Genomic DNA, 21246 nt, shown 5'->3' on the forward strand with positions numbered 1-21246 from the left:
AACACTTACAGTATAGTAATATTCAATCAATTACCTTCATTTTGCAACAAACGGGAAGTCTCTAGCACAATATTTCGATTTACAGTAAATCTTTTAAAACAACTTTTTTTTACGTTCGCGTGTTACGAATTCATGCATCATAGTGATAATATTTTCTCTGTGTTGCTTTGATCATTTTACAAAGTGTTATATACCAAAATCATTGCAATTTAGTGTACAATACAACAAAAAAATAATTAACTCATTAGCTTTAACCGTTTTGCTCACAGCGCGATTTGTATACAATTATATATGAAATCTTTTTCGTGCTGTCATATATTCCATTATTTATATATGATGATATTTTTTTCATTTCTGATGGTTGTATACTAAACTTCAGGCAATGATAAAAAAAGGAGCCAAAAATGAACTCTTAATCTTGAAAACTAAGCATGCTGTGATTTAAAAAAAAAAAAAACTTTTTTTCCGCTTTGGCGCTCACTCGCAAACGCCGCTAGCATATGGGAGACACTTTCAGAAATACTGACCTGGCGTTTAAGGGTTAATATTGTGGTTGGTTTTTATTATCTTTTATATTTGTATGTATTGATATTTTTGGGGTATTTTTCTATATTTTCCCTTAAACTTTGATAATAATACTGATTTTCAGCTTTTTTCTATGTATTTACATGAGTTGGAACTGTTTAAGGATGTATTTCCATTGATGTTGTTTATTATTTTTTAAGTTCGCATGTATTTTTGGTATTTTTAGGAATTTTTTTGGTATTTTCCCGGTATTTTCCAATGAACATGGCCATAATGATTTTGAAATGTTTTCTGTGTATTTACATGATTTGGAACTGTTTTATTGTGTATTTTCATTGATATTGTGTTGTTTTTTATCATTTTTGATGTTCGTCTATATTTTTGGAATTTTTTTGGTATTTTCATAAAAACTTACAAATCTGACACTTACACACACAAAAAAAACTATGGTCTTTAGCTTTAAAGTGCAACAAACCCCATGATAATACCTATTATAGTTACCAAGCTACAATATTAAAACTTTAACTTGCAATTACTCATTTTTCAAAAAACAGCGCTTAGCACCTTCTGGTTCTCGACTACTCATTTATCCTTTGAAATACTCTGTGACCTTCAACATTAGCTGTATGATATTGTATTGTAAAAAGTTTGTTTATTCATCCTTGATCTGTCCTAATTTATGAAAAAATGGCTATAAAACCCAGCACGGGGTGCTGTCAGCCATTCAGTGATCAAAATAGTGGAGAAAGTAGGAGTTAAAATTTCCTAGAAAAAATCTATTTCCCAAATTTATTTGATAACAGCTTCATTGAATCGAGACATAAGAAAACCATTTGCACTGCTAAAACTGATAAAGTAAATGTAGCAATAATGGATAATGCAAGTTCTGTCTTTAAAATGTAACATTTATTAAGTGAAATAGTATCCATTCAAAATTGAATAAGAATCTCCTTGATGAATCAATAGGTAGTTATTCTCCATCATAACTTATGACTTGATTAAAGCGAATAACCCTTTGATATTTTATTACTGTAAACATCTCATATAAACTTTCAAAGTACATATACAAAATCTTACAAAATTACTATTACAGCTGTTAGGAACTAGACAAGGCAACCAACTAATTAATTTGTTAGACCTAACAAAAAATTCAAAGGCTTCATGATCAATCCCATATTAGTAAGTTTTGATGTAAGTTCTTTATGTATTTACAAAAATGCAGTTATAAGCATTTTCATTTTTTCATTTTTACTATACATTGCCTTTTGCCACTGATCACTTAAAAATCATGCTCATGACAATAATATACGCTAATACATTCAGGACTGGGCTATATTTAACGATGGCCAATTGAACAGAAAAACTTAAAAAAAAAACTCATCAATGGAAAGAGGAAGATATGTATATTCACATGGTACAAGAAAGAAAGAAAAAAAAAATGTAGGTACCTCCCACGGGAAGTTGTGAGTGAATAAGTGAATATTTTCCCACCCCTTACGGACCTCTTTTCCCTTTGACAGTCATAAAAAATTTGCTAACTTTACAAAGTTATGAGCGTTCTTTCTAATATCTATTCTCATTTTGTCAAACTGAAATTACAGCTCAAACAATATCATAAAATATAAGAAATAAAACTAGAAAAAATTCCTAGCATATTTATTGTTTTTCCGCAATTCATTCAAACTGTATGGCATCAAATCTTGATTGTATATGTACAATACCCATCCACTGCCCCGAAATCACAATTTTTAAAAGTAAATTGTATTTTTCCTATCTATACAAACCTGCGGTCCTTTACATAAGGAATGCTAAAAGTAATTCCTTATGTAAAGGACTGAGGGTTTGTATATTGTGTAGGAACAAACTATATGCAAACTTATATATATGATACCAAGCTCGTGGGGGTAAAACTACTAGTCTCGGGCAATGAAATGCCCGATAATGTTTGCTGAACTTATGAGAGGATTATAACAACAGGCTGAACTTATGAAAAACTTAACTTATCTAACTATACAGATAACAGGTTTCCTGTCCTCATGAGAGGATTAACTTAGGTAAATAATGGTAAACAAAATCAACTGAAAGCAGGATAAGGGGAAAAAATGGCTATATCAAGTCTCTGCCTGTAAAACATCCAAGCGTCCTCTATCATAGCCTATTCTTATATTATTAAAACGAGCACAAGCTTTATTCATTTGGAACAAGCCAACAGAATATTGTGTTCATCTGAAAGTAGTAAGAGGAGGTAATAAGACACAGCAAGAAGAGATCAGTTATTAACAGAAAATAAATAAAATACATAGATAAAAATTTAAGAAAATTATTAAAATACAAGAAGATTTGTTTTAGGGTTGTCATGCACTGCATCTTTTCTTGAACTAATGAAGATCTAATTGCAGAACATCCTCTGGGAAACTTTTCCGCAGTCCAATGGTCTGATGAATAAAGGACTTCTGGAACCAAGAAGTTCGAGAGCGAGGAACATTGATGATAATAAAAAATACCTTCTTGTAATAATATTGCCGGCGTTTGGTTGTACCAGGACGGGGCATCCCTTCTGGAACTTGATCATCCACAGGTGGTGGACAAAGGTGGTCGTCCAAATTCATACTTTCTTTTCCTACTGGCTGTAGCTGGTCATCTAATTCGCCCATTTCATGAAGGCAACGACAACATTTAAGAGCAGCTGACATTTTTGCTAGAGATACTTTCTTCTGCCACGGACCCTGATAACAAAATTAACAAATTACTATAAATCTATTACCAAATTTTTTGGAAATTAATTTTTTAGTCTAAAATGGCATTATAACAGTAGCACTCATCAATAAAGTATCATCAATAGCGTCGGCGGCCAGGAACGGAACCCCTGCCGCTAACCGAGGGACGCCTGTAGTAGTAAGTTAATGTTAAAACCATAGTAATATAAAAAATGGCAATGTAACTGTAAAATACAGTAGCAATAAATACATGTAAAACTGTTTGGTAAATTATGGGCACCAAAATGTATTTAAAATTACTAGTGTACAGCAGAAAGAAAGATCTTATTCAAAAATACTTAAAAATGCTCATAGTAATGAAGTAATAAATGATGGAAATCCTGTAATTGTATGGCAAAAATGGTACTGTACAGTAGCAAAAATAATAACAATGGTATGTACTATCCCAAACACATTCTCCAACAATCTAATGTGAGCTTGAAAAACTGTTCTGTAAATATAAGTTTTATAATTATCCCTGTAACAAATATGGTACTGCAAAGCATGAAGAATAACTGTTAGGTAATAACACACACACACACTATAACTAAAGAAGGAATTTATATAAACTTGAATACTGTTCAGTAATTAGAAGACTTTTTATATGTGCTTGTAGAACAATTTCTGAATAACATCTTACCTATGTAGCAGCAAAGAATGCAAAGTATTGTAATATGCATTGAAAAAACTTAAGGCTATGTATATAACTGTACTTATGTACAACACTTACATACAATTTATAACTACAATATGACTTACGTATACCTAGTGTGTACACTCTGATTGATCATTGATGATAAAAATACCATAAGAAAAACCACAGAGCATTGATGCTTAAAGCATATACAATTTCCTTGTTGAGTACATGGAATTTCTCTACTATGAATGTAAAAAGTATATGGTAAGCATTAATATTACAAACCGTACTTATCGCAAATGATGAAAGACAAATGGCTGAATACATCATAACAAATTATACATTAACAAATGGTAATAAAGGAAGAGGAAATGTCGATGTTAAAATTCTAAAATTTCAGCAGACTGGAACTACTATGACCACACAGAACTGCCAAAAACTAACGACTCATTGCATAGCACTCTCCATCTACCCTTAAGCATCTCAACAATCCCCACTCACTACCATATTTGCCTAGAATACCACCCATTACCATATTTGCCTAGAATACCACCCATTACCATCTTTGCCTAGATTACAATGTGCACATACATGGCTGTGGATAAGAAAAATTAAACTGACTAATTAAACAATTTCTATGATAAAAATATTAACATCAGATGAAGACATCATTAAAGATTATTTGATTAATTAGAAGGATGAGGTAGTACTAGTTCTAGATGTTCAATTTGGTTGCTTCAAATATTCATTGATAAGGCACCGAGCCTTCTTCAATGCACATTATTCCTTCACTTTTAATGTACAAATCATGTAAGTCACAACCCCTTGTAAATCATACATTAGGTCTTATAACAGATCTTTGCTGAACACTGACATTGATTTGCTTACCATCTTTACTTTTCCTGAAAGTTCTAAGTCTTTTCGCTGATTCACTAAATTGCTTCTTCATTTCAAAGATTTGCATTTTCATCAGTCTTCACATAAATACCTTTCCAACTACCTGTTTTGCTGGGGACAAGATTTTAGCCATGGCATTTTTTCATCAACAATGAATGCACAAAAGATTTGCTATATACAGGCAGTCCCCTATTCACGACGGGGGTTTCACTCTTGAGATGTGTTGTAAGCCAAAAATTGGCGTAAGCCTAAAAATTTTTGGGAAATCGTCAAAAATCCTAAGAAAACTCTATTTGAATGCTCTGGGTGCCTGTTGAAAACTATGTTAACTACATTTTTATTGTTTTTCATAAAAAAACCTTCAATATTGTTTAATGTATATACTCCTGTAGGTTTGATATTTAAAGACCAATTTTATGGCATAAAATTTTGGGACTGAAAATTATATGTGGTATAGGCTAGTTTTAGAAATGTGCAAGAATTTGGCACTAGGCTATGCCTAAGCTTTGAGAACCTTTTAATATTGTTAATAGTATTTGTTTCCACAGAAGTTGACAAACTTTCAGTTTTGTATAATAACCACAACAATCAATATAAATATTGTTTTACTTATCTGAGAATCTATTATTATTGTTAAGTTGTTTTTAATTTACAGCTGTTCTAGACTGTAATAAGTGGACCCTACTTTCATTTCCTGAATGTAAACAAAGTATCTATTAGCCGCGGCTAAGCAGTCATTTATATTTCATCAGCTGATAACTTCTTCATTCACAATTCACAAAGAATCATGTATTTTTTTCATATTCTATTGGTAAAAGGATGCTGTAAATTAAAAACAGTCATGCAAAGAAAAAACAAACATTTGTGAATATCATAAAACATAAAATTAATCAGACTGCTCTCATCGAAGCTAGCAAATATTTTCTAGAATTATTCTTCTGTTATAATGTCATTGTATGTTTCATCATACCTGTTGGTATGGAGGAGTTATGGAGTTCCATTTGATAACGTCTGTGTGTGTGTGTGTGTGTGTGTGTGTGTGTGTGTGTGTGTGTGTGTGTGTGTGTGTGTGAGAGAGAGAGAGAGAGAGAGAGAGAGAGAGAGAGAGAGAGAGAGAGAGAGAGAGAGAGAAATTGGTGGTTGGATGGTTAACTGTTGGATTGGCTGTTGGAGAGTTCTGGGTTGTCTGTTGGTACTGTTGTTGTTAGAGTTCTGTGTTTTGATAGAGTGTTTTTGGTCAGTCTTTGTTGAGAGCTGGTGACAGTCATGTCGGAAGCAGTTATTTGAAGGTGCTGGAAGTCAGTTGAGTTTTGTGTGTTATTGATTTGTTTTACTGATTTGTTGTTAGTTTGGTGTTGTTTGCTTTGGAGTGGTTGTGCCTGTATTGTTGGATTTGTTGTGCTATGAGGTTTTTTGGGTTATGTGTGAGTTACTGAGGGTTATATGTGATTGTTGTGGTTGAGGGTGGTGGTTGTTGTTGTTGGGGGCTGTTGTGGTTCTTGGTGTGGTTGTGAGTTGTTGAGGGTTGTTTTTGCTGGGGTCTGTTGTGATTCCTTGAGGTTGTTTGTGGGTGTTTGTGTTGCCTGTTTGTGTTGTGGTTGCGTCCCTTTTTTGTTGTTGTGTTGTATGGTTGTGGGGTCGTGGTCTTTGGTTGTGGTTCTTGGTTTTTGTCTTGAGGTTGTTAGTGTTCCAGTGACCTCGACCAGCAGACGGCACAGAATAGCCTGGAGTATCTGGAGTTGGGTAAGTAAGTGTGTGTGTGTGTGTGTGTGTGTGTGTGTGTGTGTGTGTGTGTGTGTGTGTGTGTGTGTGTGTGTGTGTGTGTGTGTGGGTAGGTCAATTGTTCTGCATATTCCGTAGTGTAAAGAAGAAAGTGTGACTGGGGTGAGTTGGGCAGCTGGAGCGATTAGGTTTATGTGGGGGGATTTGCCCGCTTATTTCTTTAAGCTTGTGATCCCGCTACATCGGTATCTCCATTAGGTAAAGATAGATTAAATAATAGAAATTACTGATTATTATGCTTTTGATAGTTTCAGTAGTTGAAGAGAGATAATGAAAATTTATGATTACTATACTGTGTGGAAGGTAAAGTGGTTGCTTGGCGATCGTTCGCTACTCAGTAGTGTTGACGAAATAAAATAATACCGTGTACGTAAACAAAAGGTTGGAAGTTTTTTTTTTTTTTTTTGTTTATTATAGTTATAATTAATAATTATTAGAAATGAGTATATACGGATTATCTATACATTTATTGGCATACTCTAAGCTTTTAGCTTCTTAGGTTTAGATGTCAGAATCTTAGACTAGGCTACAGTAGCAACTGCTAACATAGTCTAGGCTTGTTGCCAGAATCAAAACTCAACATTATAAGGGATATATGCTAAAGTCCTAATATATGCGGTAAAAATGGGGTTGAACATTACATGCAGTCGAATATTACTCAAGTATGTAGAGTATTTTGCCTTTTTGGAACCATATTTCTTCCATCGGATCGGCGTTGTAACCCTTGAACATGTGTTGTAAGCCAGGAAATAATTTCTGATGAATACACTAATTGCGGAACGTTGTAAGCCACGGATTGCCTGTACTTTGTAGTCTCACAGCACAAAGTTCAGGCTCAGCATTCCTGTGCCACAAATTATTTTTCTTGCTTTACCTTTTTTTTTTAGTTAAAAGCAATAGCTTTTGCTATATTTTGCAAAAACAAACATCTGAGCCATTATATACATCAGCTTTTAAAGTTTAGTCAGTAATATTTTATTTTTATTTTTCTGGGTTGATAAAATGTGGGTGTTATTCATTTATGAAATGTAGTATAAGTAGCACATTTTTAATTTTATAAATTTTTTTATAACAAAAATGATATTGTTAAGATACAATAAAGTTTTGTACATACTTACCTGGCAGATATATACTTAGCTATAGACTCGGTCGTCCCGACAGAATTTCAAAACTCGCGGCACACGCGACAGGTAGGTCAGGTGATCCACCATTCCCGCCGCTGGGTGGCGGGGTCTGGAACTATTCCCGTTTTCTAAGCCATAATTTCTCTTACACCTGTCTCCTGAGGGGAGGCTGGGTGGGCCATTAATCGTATATATCTGCCAGGTAAGTATGTACAAAACTTTATTGTATCTTAACAATATCATTTTTGTACAAGTAACTTACCCAGCAGATATATACTTAGCTGATTGGCACCCTTGGTGGCGGGCAAGAGACAGCTAAAAACAAAATAATACTTAACTAAATACATTAAAAAAACAGGGAAAAAACAACCTATGTTCTTGGATAACATAATCCATAGTTCCTACCTTATTGGGCTGAAGACTTCATGACTACTGTCGATGAGTCTGCTTGCCTCAAGAGTTTCAACGAGGAATGAACCTATGGTTGAATAACTCTTTGGATCGTGTCAATGGGGGCTAGCCCGCTTACGCGACAGAGCCTATACTGGATCGTACCAATGGGGGCTGACCCACTTACATGGTAGAGCCTTGACCTTTTGTCATATCAATGGAGACTCGCCCTCTTACATGACAGAGTTAAGGTTATTAAACAAATCACAAAGAGCACTGAAGCCAATCCCGATCACCTGACCATGTTAGTCTTGTTACAATCTATGAATTGTAAGAGGGTCGCTATTCCCTCTGACAATTAACCAATAAAAACAACCACCAATAAACAGTAATTTAAGCCTTAAACTAAATAGGAAGGATTAGCCTCAGCCCCTTCTCCCAGCACTGAATTCGCCGAAACATACGCTCCCAGAGCAAAGCACTTTTCGTACGAAATTTTAACATCTCTTAGTAATTCGAGGCGAACACCGAATTACATCTCCAAAATGTCGAATCTATAAGAGCCTGAAGCGACCATGTTTTGTGAAATGCCATCGACGTAGCTATGGCTCTCACTTCATGAGCTCTCACTCTGAGAACCTTGAAATGCTCTTCTTCGCATTTAAGGTGAGCTTCCCTTATTACATCTTTTATGAAGAATGTAAGGGCGTTCTTAGAAATCGCTCTTTTCGGATCTCTTACAGAGCACCAAAGACTTTCTTCTGTACCTTTCAGCAACTTCTTCTTCTCCAGGTAGAACTTGAGTGCCCTGACGGACACCAGTCTCTCCCTGGACACAAAGTCCTCTATTTCTCCCTAATGAAGATATTCCTTTTATCTCAAAGCTTCTTGGCCAAGGCTTTGAGGGATTTTCATTTTTCGCTAGAAAAAATGGTTGAAAGGAGCAAATCGCTGAATCTTTCTTAAACCCCACTTTACCTTCCAAAGCTTGCAACTCGCTCACTCTCTTGGCTGTTGCTAACGCAAAAAGGAATAAAGACTTTCTTGTTAAGTCCCTAAACGAAGCTGCGTGAGACGGTACGAATTTTTCCGACATTAGGAACTTGAGGACCACATCCAAGTTCCAGCTAGGCTTCTTGATTACATGTTCTTTCGTGGTCTCAAAAGACTTTATAAGGTCATGAAGATCTTTATTGTTTGTCAGATCTATTCCTCTATGTCGAAAAACTGAGGCCAGCATACTTCTGTAACCCTTCACTGTTGAAACTGCCAGGTTACAGTCTCTTTTCTCAAATATAGGAGAAAATCTGCGATTTCAGTTACAGAGGTACTGGAGGAGGATATTTTCTTTTCACTACACCATCTTCTAAACAACTCCCACTTCGACTGATATACTTTAGAAGTGGAGACTCTTCTGGCTCTTGCAATAGCCTTCGCCACTTCTCGTGAAAAGCCCCTTGCTCTGACAAGTCCTTCGACAGTCTGAAGGCGGTCAGACTTAGAGCGGGGAGGTTTTTTTTTTTGTGAAACCTGTCGAAGTGGGGTTGTTGAGAAGATCGTTCCTTAGTGGAAGCGATCTTGGAAAATCCACTAACCCACTCCAGCACCTCTGTGAACCAATCGAGAGCCGGCCAAAAGGGAGCGATGAGGGTCATTCTTGTTCCTTCCGAGCAAGCGAACTTCCTCAACACTTCTCCTACTATCTTGAAAGGAGGGAAGGCGTACGCGTCCAAGCCCGTCCAATCTAGCAGAAAGCTGTCTACTGCTACTGCTTGAGGATCCGAGATCGGGGAGCAATAGGTTTCTAATCTGTGGTTCTTGTTGGTCGCGAACAGGTCTATATTGGGCCTTCCCCACAGATGCCACAGTTGTTGGCAAATCTGAGGATTGAGAGTCCATTCCGTGGGTAGGACTTGATCTTTTCTGCTTAACAGATCTGCCCGGACATTTTTCTCTCCCTGTACAAACCTTGTGAGGAGAGAGATCTTCCTTTCCTGTGCCCAATCAGAGATCCTTTGCTGATTCGTACAGGAAAAGGAATGCGTCCCCCCTTGCTTCTTTATATAAGCGAGGGCTGTTGTGTTGTCCGAGTGAATCTGAATCCCCAGACCTGAGACCTGTTCCTCGAAATGAACCCAAGCTAGATGAATGGCTGTTAGCTCTTTCTTGTTGATGTGCCAGGACACTTGTTCTCCTTCCCAAATGCCTGACACTTCTTGCGAACCTAGGGTCGCTCCCCACCCTGAATCTGAGGCGTCTGCAAACAACGCTAGGCGCGGGTTCTGTAAGCGAAGGGAGATTCCTTTGCTTAGTTCTGTGGATCTAACCACCAACGGATATTCTCCTTGATCCGTTTCGAGATTGGAAAAGTCTCTCCCAGATTGTTGGACTTCCAATCCCACTTCTCCTTCAGATAAAATTGAAGGGGTCGTAGGTGAAGTCTTCCTAAGGAAACGAACTGTTCCATCGAGGAGAGGGTCCCCAGCAAGCTCATCCATTCCCTCGCGGAACAATGTTCTTTCCTTAAGAAGACTGACACCTTTTCTAGGCAGCGTTCTCTCCTTTCCTGCGAAGGATACGCTAGAAAATCCCGAGAATCCATCTGAATCCCCAGATAGACAATACTTTGCTGGGAGTCAGCATGGATTTCTCGTGATTTACTAAAAGTCCTAAGGACTTTGTCAACTTTAGAGTCACTAAAAGGTTCCTCCAGACATTTTTCTCCGATTGGGCTCTTATTAGCCAATCGTCCAGATATAACGAGATCCTGATCCCTTCCAGATGTAGCCAATAAGCTACATTCTTCATGATGTCCGTAAAGACTTGAGGGGCAGTCGAAAGTCCGAAGCACATCGCTCGGAACTGGAACACTTTCCCTTGGAACATGAACCTCAGATATTTCCTTGCTGCCGGATGAATTGGCACATGGAAATACGCATCCTGAAGGTCCAGGGACACCATCCAGTCCCCTGGACGAAGAGCAGATAGAACAGAGGAAGACGTCTCCATTGAAAATTTCTTCTTCAAGACAAAGAAATTCAGGGCACTGACGTCTAGAACTGGTCTCCATCCCCCGATGCTTTCGGTACCAGGAATAGCCGATTGTAGAATCCTGGGGACTGGAGATCTTGAACCAGTTCTACCGCTTCCTTGGAAATCATCTGTTCCACTGCTTGCAACATAGCAAGCTTTCGGACGGATCCGCGTATCTGGCGGTTAACTCCCTTGGAGTTGTCGTCAAGGGAGGATTTTCCCTGAAGGGGATCAAGTATCCTTTTTTCAGGATAGAGAGGGACCAGGAGTCCGCTCCCTTCTGCGACCCAGACTTTGGCAAAGTGGAGTAGCCTGGCGCCTACTTTCGTCTGGAGGACTTGCTGTTCATCTAGGACTTCCCGAAGGACCTTCTAGATGGTCTACTCTTTCTCTCTGGTCTTCGACCTCTAAGAGGGGCTCTAGAAGAGGAGGCCCCTCGAAAGGGCTGAACAAAAGAGGGTCTCTCTTTCTTCTCTATCGGCACTGCCGGCCTAAACTTCTTGGCTGAGTGCGTGAGGAGATCTTGAGTTGCCTTCTCCGTAAGAGATTTCGAAACCTCTCTAACCGTCTCTTGTGGAAAAAGGTGCGGGGATAAAGGAGCAAAAAGAAGAGATGTCCTTTGCAAGGGTGATACTGCTCTTGCTAAGAAAGAGCTAAAGACAGATCTCTTCTTCAAAACTCCCGTTCCAAAAAGAGAGGCAACTTCCACAGAACCGTCCATGACCGCTCTGTCAGACAAGCCAGGACGCTCGAAAGTTCCTCCATGGAAACAAAGTCCGTGTCCTGAGCTCTCTTCGCTAATGCTCCTAACGCCCAGTCCATAAAGTTGAAGACTTCTAGGGTTTTAAAGAGGCCCTTTAGAAGGTGGTCCAGCTCACACATGCCCCAAGTCGCCTTAGCAGACAGTAACGACTTCCTCCTAGCAGAGTCCACTAAGGAAGCAAAATCCGCATCCGCGGAAGAAGGCAGGCCTAACCCCATCGGCTCTTTGGTCTCGTACCACCTTCCTGGTTTGCCTGTTAACTTGGAAGGAGGGCAGGAAAAAAACAAAAAACTGTCTTGCCCGCTTCCCTTCTGGAAGTCAAACCACTCTGAAAAAGTTTTCAATGCCTTTTTCATACAAAGAGCGGGGCGCATCTTAACGAAGGAAGACGATTTGAGAGCTTTAGTGCTGGACATCAACGATCCTGGTGAAGGGGGGTCCCGCCCCCTGCAGGATGAAGGGAGTCTCCGAACTCCTTTAGCAGCAAAAGAGAAAGTCTCTTGTAGTCCGAAACTGCTACATCTACAGGCTCTTCGTCTTCCGATACCTGGTCCAACGGATCTACAGAAGGAGATCGTTTTGGAGTGATCTGGCTCTTCCCGGAGAAGAACTCCTTTCCCGAGAAGGGGAGCGCGGAATATTACGCACTCCTATACGAAGAGTGAGGCTCCTGTCTGTCGGCAACACTCTTGTGCCTACTAGACTCTTGTTGTCTAGGTTCGTCGGGTTCGTGGCGCTTGCTAGGCTCCTGGCGTCCTGATTCAGGGCGCTTGAAAAGATCCCCGCGTCCTGATTCCTGACGCTTAACAGGCTCTTGGCGCCCTAACACTTGACGCCTAACGTACTCCTGGCGTCCTGTTTTCTGGCGTCCTAACTCCTGGCGCCCTGACTCCTGACGCCCTGACTCCTGGCGCCCTGACTCCTGGCGCCCTGACTCCTGGTGCCCTGACTCCTGGCGCCCTGACTCCTGGCGTCCTGGCTCAAAGCGTCCTGATTCCTGCCTTCTAGCAGAATCCTGACGTCCTGAATCCAGCGTTCTAAGAGGCTCTTGACGTCCTTCTTGCGTCTTGCTGCCTCTTTGCGTCTGTCTGGCTCTTGGTCCTGAAGACCCAAGGGATCCTGATACCTAAATCGGTTTTCCGGTTCCTTGTAGCTAAACCGATCGAGACTTCTGCTCGATGCGCTGTGTCTAAGAGGGCGCTTCGGGGAAGCCAGCCTATAGGGCGAAAGGGCTCTTCTCTCAGGAGAACAACTCCTATCCGACGAGTCCCTTGACGAAGGCGATAAACGCCCTGGAGAACGTGAGAGTTCTCTCCTATACGAAGAAGGACGCTTAGCGGAACTCTTAACAGGGAGCGAGACATCCTTCCTCCTTGTAGAGTCCTTAGCAAAAGATCCTCCTACGAGCGACGCTAACTGCTCTTGCAGATTAACCAAAAACTTCTTGGTCGGATCCTGAAGAGCAGGCTCCTCTTGTCTAGTCCTCTTAGTCCCGAAGGCCAATCCTCGGGAAAACGCTCTGGGCTGGAGTCAGCAGCGTCTCCTTTAGGCGCCTTCCAGGCTCTCTTCAAAGGGCGCGAACGGGAGGCCGAACTCCATCCTCGTTTAGGAGAGGAAGAGTCTGAGGCCGAAAAAACACTCCTTTAGGACGCCTTTTCTGCGGCAATCCGAGGCAGCCTGGGACTTAACAACAGGATCTGCCGAAGGGACGCCTGACCGTTGGGGATGTTCTGCATCCTCCCTGCGGCTTTCGACATTCCTCCTCCCCTGGTCCTGGGAGTTTGGAAGAGGTCTAGGCCTAGGAGCAATGAGGAACCGGTCAGACGCCCCTCCACTGCACTGGGGACACTGCACAAGTCACTATCACCACTCTTACCTTGGTTTAGAGCTCGTAGCTGAGCTTGAAGTTTCTTAATGAAGCTTTTACATTTTCCCCTCTGATGAAGAATCTTTGGATTCAGAACAGGGAGAAGCAGCTGAGGCTAAGGGAAATTGTTAGATGGAGAGTTAATTTCTTGTTCTAAGGAGCAAGATCTACTAGATGACCTAGCTGAAGCCTTCCTCACTCTATCTCTCTCAAGCTTCCTAACATATGATGATAATTCCTTCCATTCAAGCTCCGTAAGGTTCTCGCATTCCACACAGGTGTTAATAAAAGAACATTCATTCTCCCTGCATTTAGCGCAAATACTATGCGGATCTAATGCCGATTTAGGCAGCCTAACCTTACAGTCTTCCCTACTGCAAACTCTAAACATAGGTGAAGCCTTAGCGTCAGACATCGTGAAAGAGTAGTCAAAACCAAAGTCGAAAAACAGTCCACAATAAGCGTATGCCAAGCCAGAGAAAAAACAGAATACGTCACCAAAAAACCAATCCAAATTCTCGGCAAACGAGTTGAAATCCAAGATGGAGGAACGAACAATAGGTGTTGTCCGTTCAACCGACAGAGAAATTATGGCTTAGAAAACGGGAATAGTTCCAGACCCCGCCACCCAGCGGCGGGAATGGTGGATCACCTGACCTACCTGTCGCGTGTGCCGCGAGTTTTGAAATTCTGTCGGGACGACCGAGTCTATAGCTAAGTATATATCTGCTGGGTAAGTTACTTGTACAAAACATTCTTTATGTTTTGAAGTGAAACTGTTTGTGTTGTGACGTCATAGGACGCAAGATGGCGGCCGCGGGAGGGTGAAAAATGTAAAAGCAGTGAAGAACTAGCTAGGCATTTTGGTATGTACTTTGAGAGCTCTCTTTGTTGTCGGTTGTGGGTTCTAAGTCAGGTTGTGTTGTTTTGTGGTCTTAAGCTGGATTATACTGGAAGAGGAACGTGAATAGGTGGGTGGATTGCATGACCGTAGCATATTGGACAAGCTAGGCTACAAAAACATTCACCACTGTTACATATATGTTAATTAATTCCTTATACATCTACAGAATTTTTTTTTTTTTACTTTTCTGCATTACTTTTCACTGTATATTTTCTTTTTCTGATACAATACACACACAGTATGGCATGTTTTACTTAGCATTTTCATTTAATGGCATTTGTACTCTCATAAAAAAACTAATCTTCTAGAATCTAAAACTAATCTTCTAGAATCTGAAGTGTTTGTTATAGCCTACCTTAAAACCACATGCTTCCTTAAGAGGACATGTACAGTGGAACCTTGGTTTTTCGTACGATTCAGTTAATGAAGTGTTTGGCCTGTGTGAAAAAAAATACTTCCAGGAAAATCAATTGCCCCTCAAGTGCCTCCTTAGTAATGGACAATGCTTCTGCACATCCTCCTGGCTTGGAAGGCCAGGTGCTAGAAAAATTTACATTCATCATTGTGAAGTTCTTGCCCCTCAATACCATTTCTCTCATCCAGCCCATGGACCATTTTGAACTTCAAGAAACTCTACACCAAGGCACTGTTTCAAAGGTGCTTTGAAGTGACCTCAGACACAGAACTGACCCTAAGAGAGTTCTAAAAGGATCAATTCAATACTATTAATTGCAAAAGTCTAATAGATAAGGATTGGCAGGAAGTGACTTCCAGGACAATTAACTCTGCCTGGAGAAAATTGTGGCCCAACTGTGACCTCGAGAAGGATTTTAAAGGATTTGAGGCTGACCATGACAACCTTACAACTGTTGTGGAATCTACTGTCTCTGGGGAAGTCCTGGGGCTTGAATTTGAGCAGGAACAGCAACAGATAGCATATGAGAAGAAATCCAAGGAGGAGGAGGAGGACGAGAGGGGATAACATGCCTACTTCAGTGATTAAGGACGTCCTCCAAGTGGAGTGATGTTAAAAATTTTGTTAAGACTTGGAGTGATTTTAAAAATTTTGTTAAGAAGTTTCATCCTAACAAAGTTGTTGTAATCTGTCTCTAACACATTTAATGAAATTGCATTGTTTCACTTTGAAAGAGACATCAGAAACAATTGTCTCTGGACAGTTTTGTTGTGCGGTACGGGTCCAATGACTCTCAGGCTGTTCCTAGCGCCAGTAGAAAACAAAGAGGGGAAGTAACACCAGACAGTGCCAGTAGAGAAGTAAACCCAGATAGGCTCTTGATACCACAGTTCTTCTGAAGGGGGATTCCCCTTCCAAACATTAACCTCTCCTCCTCACTTGCCCCTCTTCTCTATCTTCCATATGCTAGCAAAAGTCTTCCAGAAAGGTAAGATTGATGCTAAAAATTAATTTATTCATTCATTGTTCATTTATATTTAGTTCTCATTGTATTTTGTAAGTAAAATCGTGTTTATTCCTATAAAATGTATCTTTTAACATTTTTGGGTGACTGGAACGCATTAATTGTATTTACAATATTCCTTATGGAAATTATGGTTTTAGTTTTGTACGTTTCAGTCTTTGTGGGAGGTTCCAGAACAGAATATGTATGAAAACCGAGCATCCACTATAATATGTGTGGGCAACAGGGAATAAACCATTAAATTTATTAATCTTCAATAGCATACAAATTCCATATGTATAAAATATAAAGAGCATATGATTGCAAAACTCATTAGGTACCAAAAATACAAATACAATTAAGGTAAAATAAATGTTAAAATAAGCAAGAACAGGTTTTTGAGTATATCTTTAACCAAGGGAACTGTAACTTAAGCCAATAAAATGGAAGAGCAATATTACAAGGTTTTGGAACATTTGATTACCTGGTCATTGCCATGTACCTAAACATCAACTGGTATAACACAAACTTTTTTTTTTTACTGTAAATAGCTGGAATACCTAATTAAAAGGAAGGGATATAGTACCTAATTCCTTTGTGCTAAGAACTGTCATGGAATATGCAATATATAACACGATATATCTACCATAAATTTTGAGCTAAGCTAAACTAGTAACCCATTAGTCAAAAGAAAAAATACAAAATGTAGACCAAATGATATACCTTACCTCTATGGTGCCTTTCAGAGGAGAGTTGATTGGAAGCATTATCTTACATCGATAAACAAAGTCTTCTCCAAAGTTAAGAGTTTTCTTTGACTCCTCTATTTCCCACATTGCAGTTAACCGAGTAAATGTATCACTGGGTAACTTGGCACAATACCTAAAATATTGGAAAAAATCATATTTTAATTATATAAAAAAAACAAAAAAATTTCTAAAAATGAATGAATACAGTGGTACCTTGTTTGTCGAACGTTTTTTATGTCAAACTTTCCGTTTCAAACGGAATTTTAGAAAATTTTGGGTCCTTGGGTTTTTTTTTTTTTTTTTCCTTTTTTTTTTTTTTTTTAAACAAATTGCTCGTACTTTGAACTAACTGATTATCTAGTTTATACTTGTATTCGACGGCCTACTGGGTCTTACAAGTTAAACTGTACTAAAAAAAATTTTCATTTACAATAGTATATAGTTTAATGATAACCATATTCAACAAAATAAATAAAAGTATAAAGCATTTAATATAAAATTTAGCTTTCAACAGGAAATTTACCTCTACAATATAAAATAAACCAATAGCGATAATTATGAAGCGACGAAATTTTGGATATGAAAGTCACCGATAATAATGTGCAGATTCTGAGAAGTTTAGTACTGTAGTTAGACTTACGATTGGGTAGGCTAACTTGGGAAAGTAGGCTAAATGTGTTAAGTACACTATTCTAAAGAAAGTTATACAGTATAAAGTTATAAAATGATGAGGTTAAAATATATGAGTAATAAAATAATGAAAAGCAGTGTCAGAACGTAGCTCGTAGTAGGCTAAGTCGGAAACTAGGCTATTTGTAGGTGGAATTACCTAAGGGCTTAATTATTTATGGATGTATTCTATATTCCGGGATTTTCTGTGAACTACAACATACCCGAGGAATAGAGGAATCATGGGTATAATAAGTACTACATACTGTATTCATTACCTCAAACTATCAAATTTGGTACCAAGAAGAAAGTCTGGAACATGGAATAACAGCCTACTTATAAACTACTTACTTGTTCAAGAGCCCAATTGAAGAATCCATTGTCACTTCGGCATGTCCTGGAGTAATATATGGTAAGTGCGCTGCATTTGCCTCCTCAGGCAACACTTCTTTATCAGTTCCAACCTCAACACTGCCACAATAATTAAGCAACACCTGTTAATAAAAACATTTGCTGTAAGACCATGGAATAAACTAGGATGTAGAATTTAGACTGGAGGAAATTGACAGTAAAAAGGTTTCAAAGGTGTAACAGGAGGAAAAGCCTGTTAATCAATTATTAGAAGAGGGTGGAAAGTAAGAAGGAAGTAAACAAGGCAGAGAACCAATAGTAATGCCTACAGTGCACAAGAGGCACACTGACGGCACTATCTCCCAACAGGAAGCTGTAAGACCATGACACTATTAGAGAGAGAGAGAGAGAGAGAGAGAGAGAGAGAGAGAGAGAGAGAGAGAGAGAGAGAGAGAGAGAGAGAGAGAGAGAGAATGTATTTTGAGAATTATTGTGGATATATTCCAGTCAAATCAATTCTTGCAGCTAAAAGTGATTGATTTCTACTGACACACAAGAGCCAGGGGGAGGTGCAGCATTGTACACTTGAATGTCAAACCAGGTGTGTAAAAGACATTTTCTTTCTCTTCAGACATCCCTCAAGTAACAGACCAGACCAGCATCCCAACACAAATAAATTACTTCTCTTTGTAAATTGCACCTTTATGTAACAGCATGCTTTTGTTACTACGAATACGACACATACATTTAAATACATTTTTATAATAAAAGGGGAACTTATTTATACTTACCAAGTAATTACATAGCTACAGTTTCACTATCCGTCAGTAATAAGAATTTTTAAAATTCATGGTAGTGCTACACAACTAACCCCGCCCATTTTCATGGTAGAGGGGAAACCAAACTCGTCAAAGTTCAGTTGTTTATTTCCTTTCATCCATGTGAGGGGAGAGGGGAGGGTTGTGATATGACAAATTTTTTAATCAATATGTATTTTTCATAGCTAACAAACCTTTGGTCTTAACAACAGGATAATTCTTCTAGCGCCAGCTGGAAACTGGTTAAAAACAATCAGAGATTGTAAAGCAAGGAATCAATAAAATCTCATTTTATTATAAAAAAAAATTATATAAGGAACTTTTCAAATAATTACATAGCAGAATCCCACATTGTAGGAAGTGGGATTTTTGAAGGGTGTGATAACCCACATATTTGCTTAATGCAGGTAGTTTGATCCCTATCCCCAGCGATTACAGAAGCCCCACTGCATTAACATCACATCTGTTGCTCCTTTGTTTTAGTGAGAATAATTCTCAGCAATGAAAAGAAAATGTGTGAATTCTTAGTAAGGAAAAGAAAATGTGTGGAGTCAAATAAAAGACAAAGAAACTAATAGCAATAATTATGAAATGCCAAATTTAGACCTATGAAAGTCACTGCTGAATAATGTGCAGATTCTGAGAAAAGTTTAGTACTGTATTATCTTTGTATTGTTGTATTGACCTACTAGTAAGCTAACTTGGGAATGTAGGCTAAATGTGTTAAATAAAGTAAACTATTTTAAAGGAAATTATACATTATGAAGTTATAAAATGATGAAGTTAACCCTCTTACTCCAAAGGGGTATAATAAAAATGGTCTCCCATATGCCGGGGGGGTCTCGGAGTGAGCACGGAAGCGGAAAATATATTTTTTTCAAAAAATCACAGTGCTCTTAGTTTTCAAGATTAAGAGTTCATTTTTGGCTCCTTTTTTTGTCATTACCTGAAGTTTAGTATACAACCATCAGAAATGAAAAAAAAAAATCATCATATATAAATAATGCGGTACATGATAGCGCAAAAACATAATTTCATATATAATTGTATTCAAATCGTGCTGTGAGCAAAACGGTTAAAGCTAACGAGTCAATTTTTTTTCGTTGTATTTTACACTAAATTGTGTTTGCCAGTTTCCAGCTACACTAGAAGATTTATCCAATTGTTAGACGAGTTGGTTCCACATATGAACATGTAAGTATGCAAAGAAAAGTGCAAAGAAATATTAGAAAAGACATCCAAAAAAGTTACTGCATCTTCGTTCTCGGTAAATTTACGTAAATATTTTACAAGAAATTGCTCAATTTATTAATGATTTTATTTCTTATCTGTTTTGATATTGTATGAGACTTAATTATAATTTTACAAAATAAAATCAAATTATTTATTAGGAAAAACGTGTATAACTTTGTAACATTTACGATTACTATCTTGTAAGTGTCCCGCCCCCATCAAGGGGTTGTAAATAGTCATTGTCCAACTTTTCATGTAAGGTAGGGAAAATTTTTTAAAACTTTTTCTTACACCATGTGCACTTGGATATCTTCTTTCCATTGGTGTTTTTTTTTTCTTAAATCAGCTGACCTCTAAGTTACACAGCCTGGACAGCAGAATATAGGTTTTTTTACCTGTCCACTAAGGGTTAACTGATAGCATCCGGCTGTGATCATGTGAGGTGTAATAACCGTTACTGGATTCAATCTAGCTATGACCATGCGAAACGTAATAAACTGAGTTCAATCCGGCTAAGACGATGTGAGCAATCATATTTCGTGCCATGCTCTTCGAACAAATTTTGAGTGAAAACATTCAAATCATTTGTAAGGGCAAAATGACTATATGCACTGCGTCTCAGTTCAACTCATATATGTGTCCCTAAATATACTTAGGGAATTGTAGCGCAACAAGATAAACTGGTATATCGTACTACTGGATATATCTGTGCAAAATGGAAATATCAATTTGAGGGTTTTTGCATCCAGATCTAGTGCCAAATATGTAATATTCACTATTAGTATCATGTTATAAAATACAAACAACAAACATGCATCTTTTACATGGCTCTTTTAAAAAGTTATGTCTTACTTTACTATCCAATAATATTTATATATTCTCCTATTATTATTCCATTATAAAATTCAGACATAGCAATCAATGTTTTGGCTTGGAAATCACCTGAGGACAATTATGGGGCAAGTTTATTTCACTGTATTTAACTCAATTCAGAGCAATTTTCTTGGTTCTAGTTAGCACAAATGAATCTTTTACTCTATTTATACTATAAGAGGAGGTTACAAATCGTTATACCATTTTTTTTTTACTCTCCTTATTTCATCACATGAGCTTTATGTAAGTGAACCTCACCTTTATTCACGGATTTCTTGCTGGAACATATACCCCCATTATTCACGGAAAATTCGCTTATTCACGGTATTTTTCTATAAGAAATATCCACAAATTTCTGGTTTATTCAATCAATTTCACCATAAAATGCATTTTTTGAGATACAACTATTAAAAAAAACCAGTATAAACATTTAGTGAGTTTTTCTTGAGTTTTACCT

At 38.2% G+C, this 21246-nt stretch overlaps 2 protein-coding genes across 2 annotated transcripts in view; one reads left to right on the plus strand and one right to left on the minus strand.

The window, feature by feature from the left end:
- The window catches only part of LOC135215665 (endoribonuclease Dcr-1-like), a 178889-nt gene that overhangs the window by 17356 nt on the left and 140287 nt on the right, over positions 1 to 21246 (plus strand). The window lies entirely within an intron of this gene.
- Positions 1407 to 21246, minus strand: part of LOC135215664 (endoribonuclease Dicer-like) — an 89899-nt gene continuing 70059 nt past the window's right edge. The window contains exons 12-14 of the mRNA XM_064250608.1: positions 17866 to 18008; positions 16825 to 16978; positions 1407 to 3251 (exon numbers count right to left, since the gene is read on the minus strand). Coding sequence (XP_064106678.1) covers positions 2904 to 3251; positions 16825 to 16978; positions 17866 to 18008 — 645 coding nt within the window. The 3' untranslated portion in view covers positions 1407 to 2903. The remainder of the gene's footprint in view (positions 3252 to 16824; positions 16979 to 17865; positions 18009 to 21246) is intronic.

Source organism: Macrobrachium nipponense, chromosome 5 (genome assembly GCF_015104395.2).
Source record: "Macrobrachium nipponense isolate FS-2020 chromosome 5, ASM1510439v2, whole genome shotgun sequence".
NCBI classification, from domain to species: Eukaryota; Metazoa; Arthropoda; class Malacostraca; order Decapoda; family Palaemonidae; genus Macrobrachium; species Macrobrachium nipponense.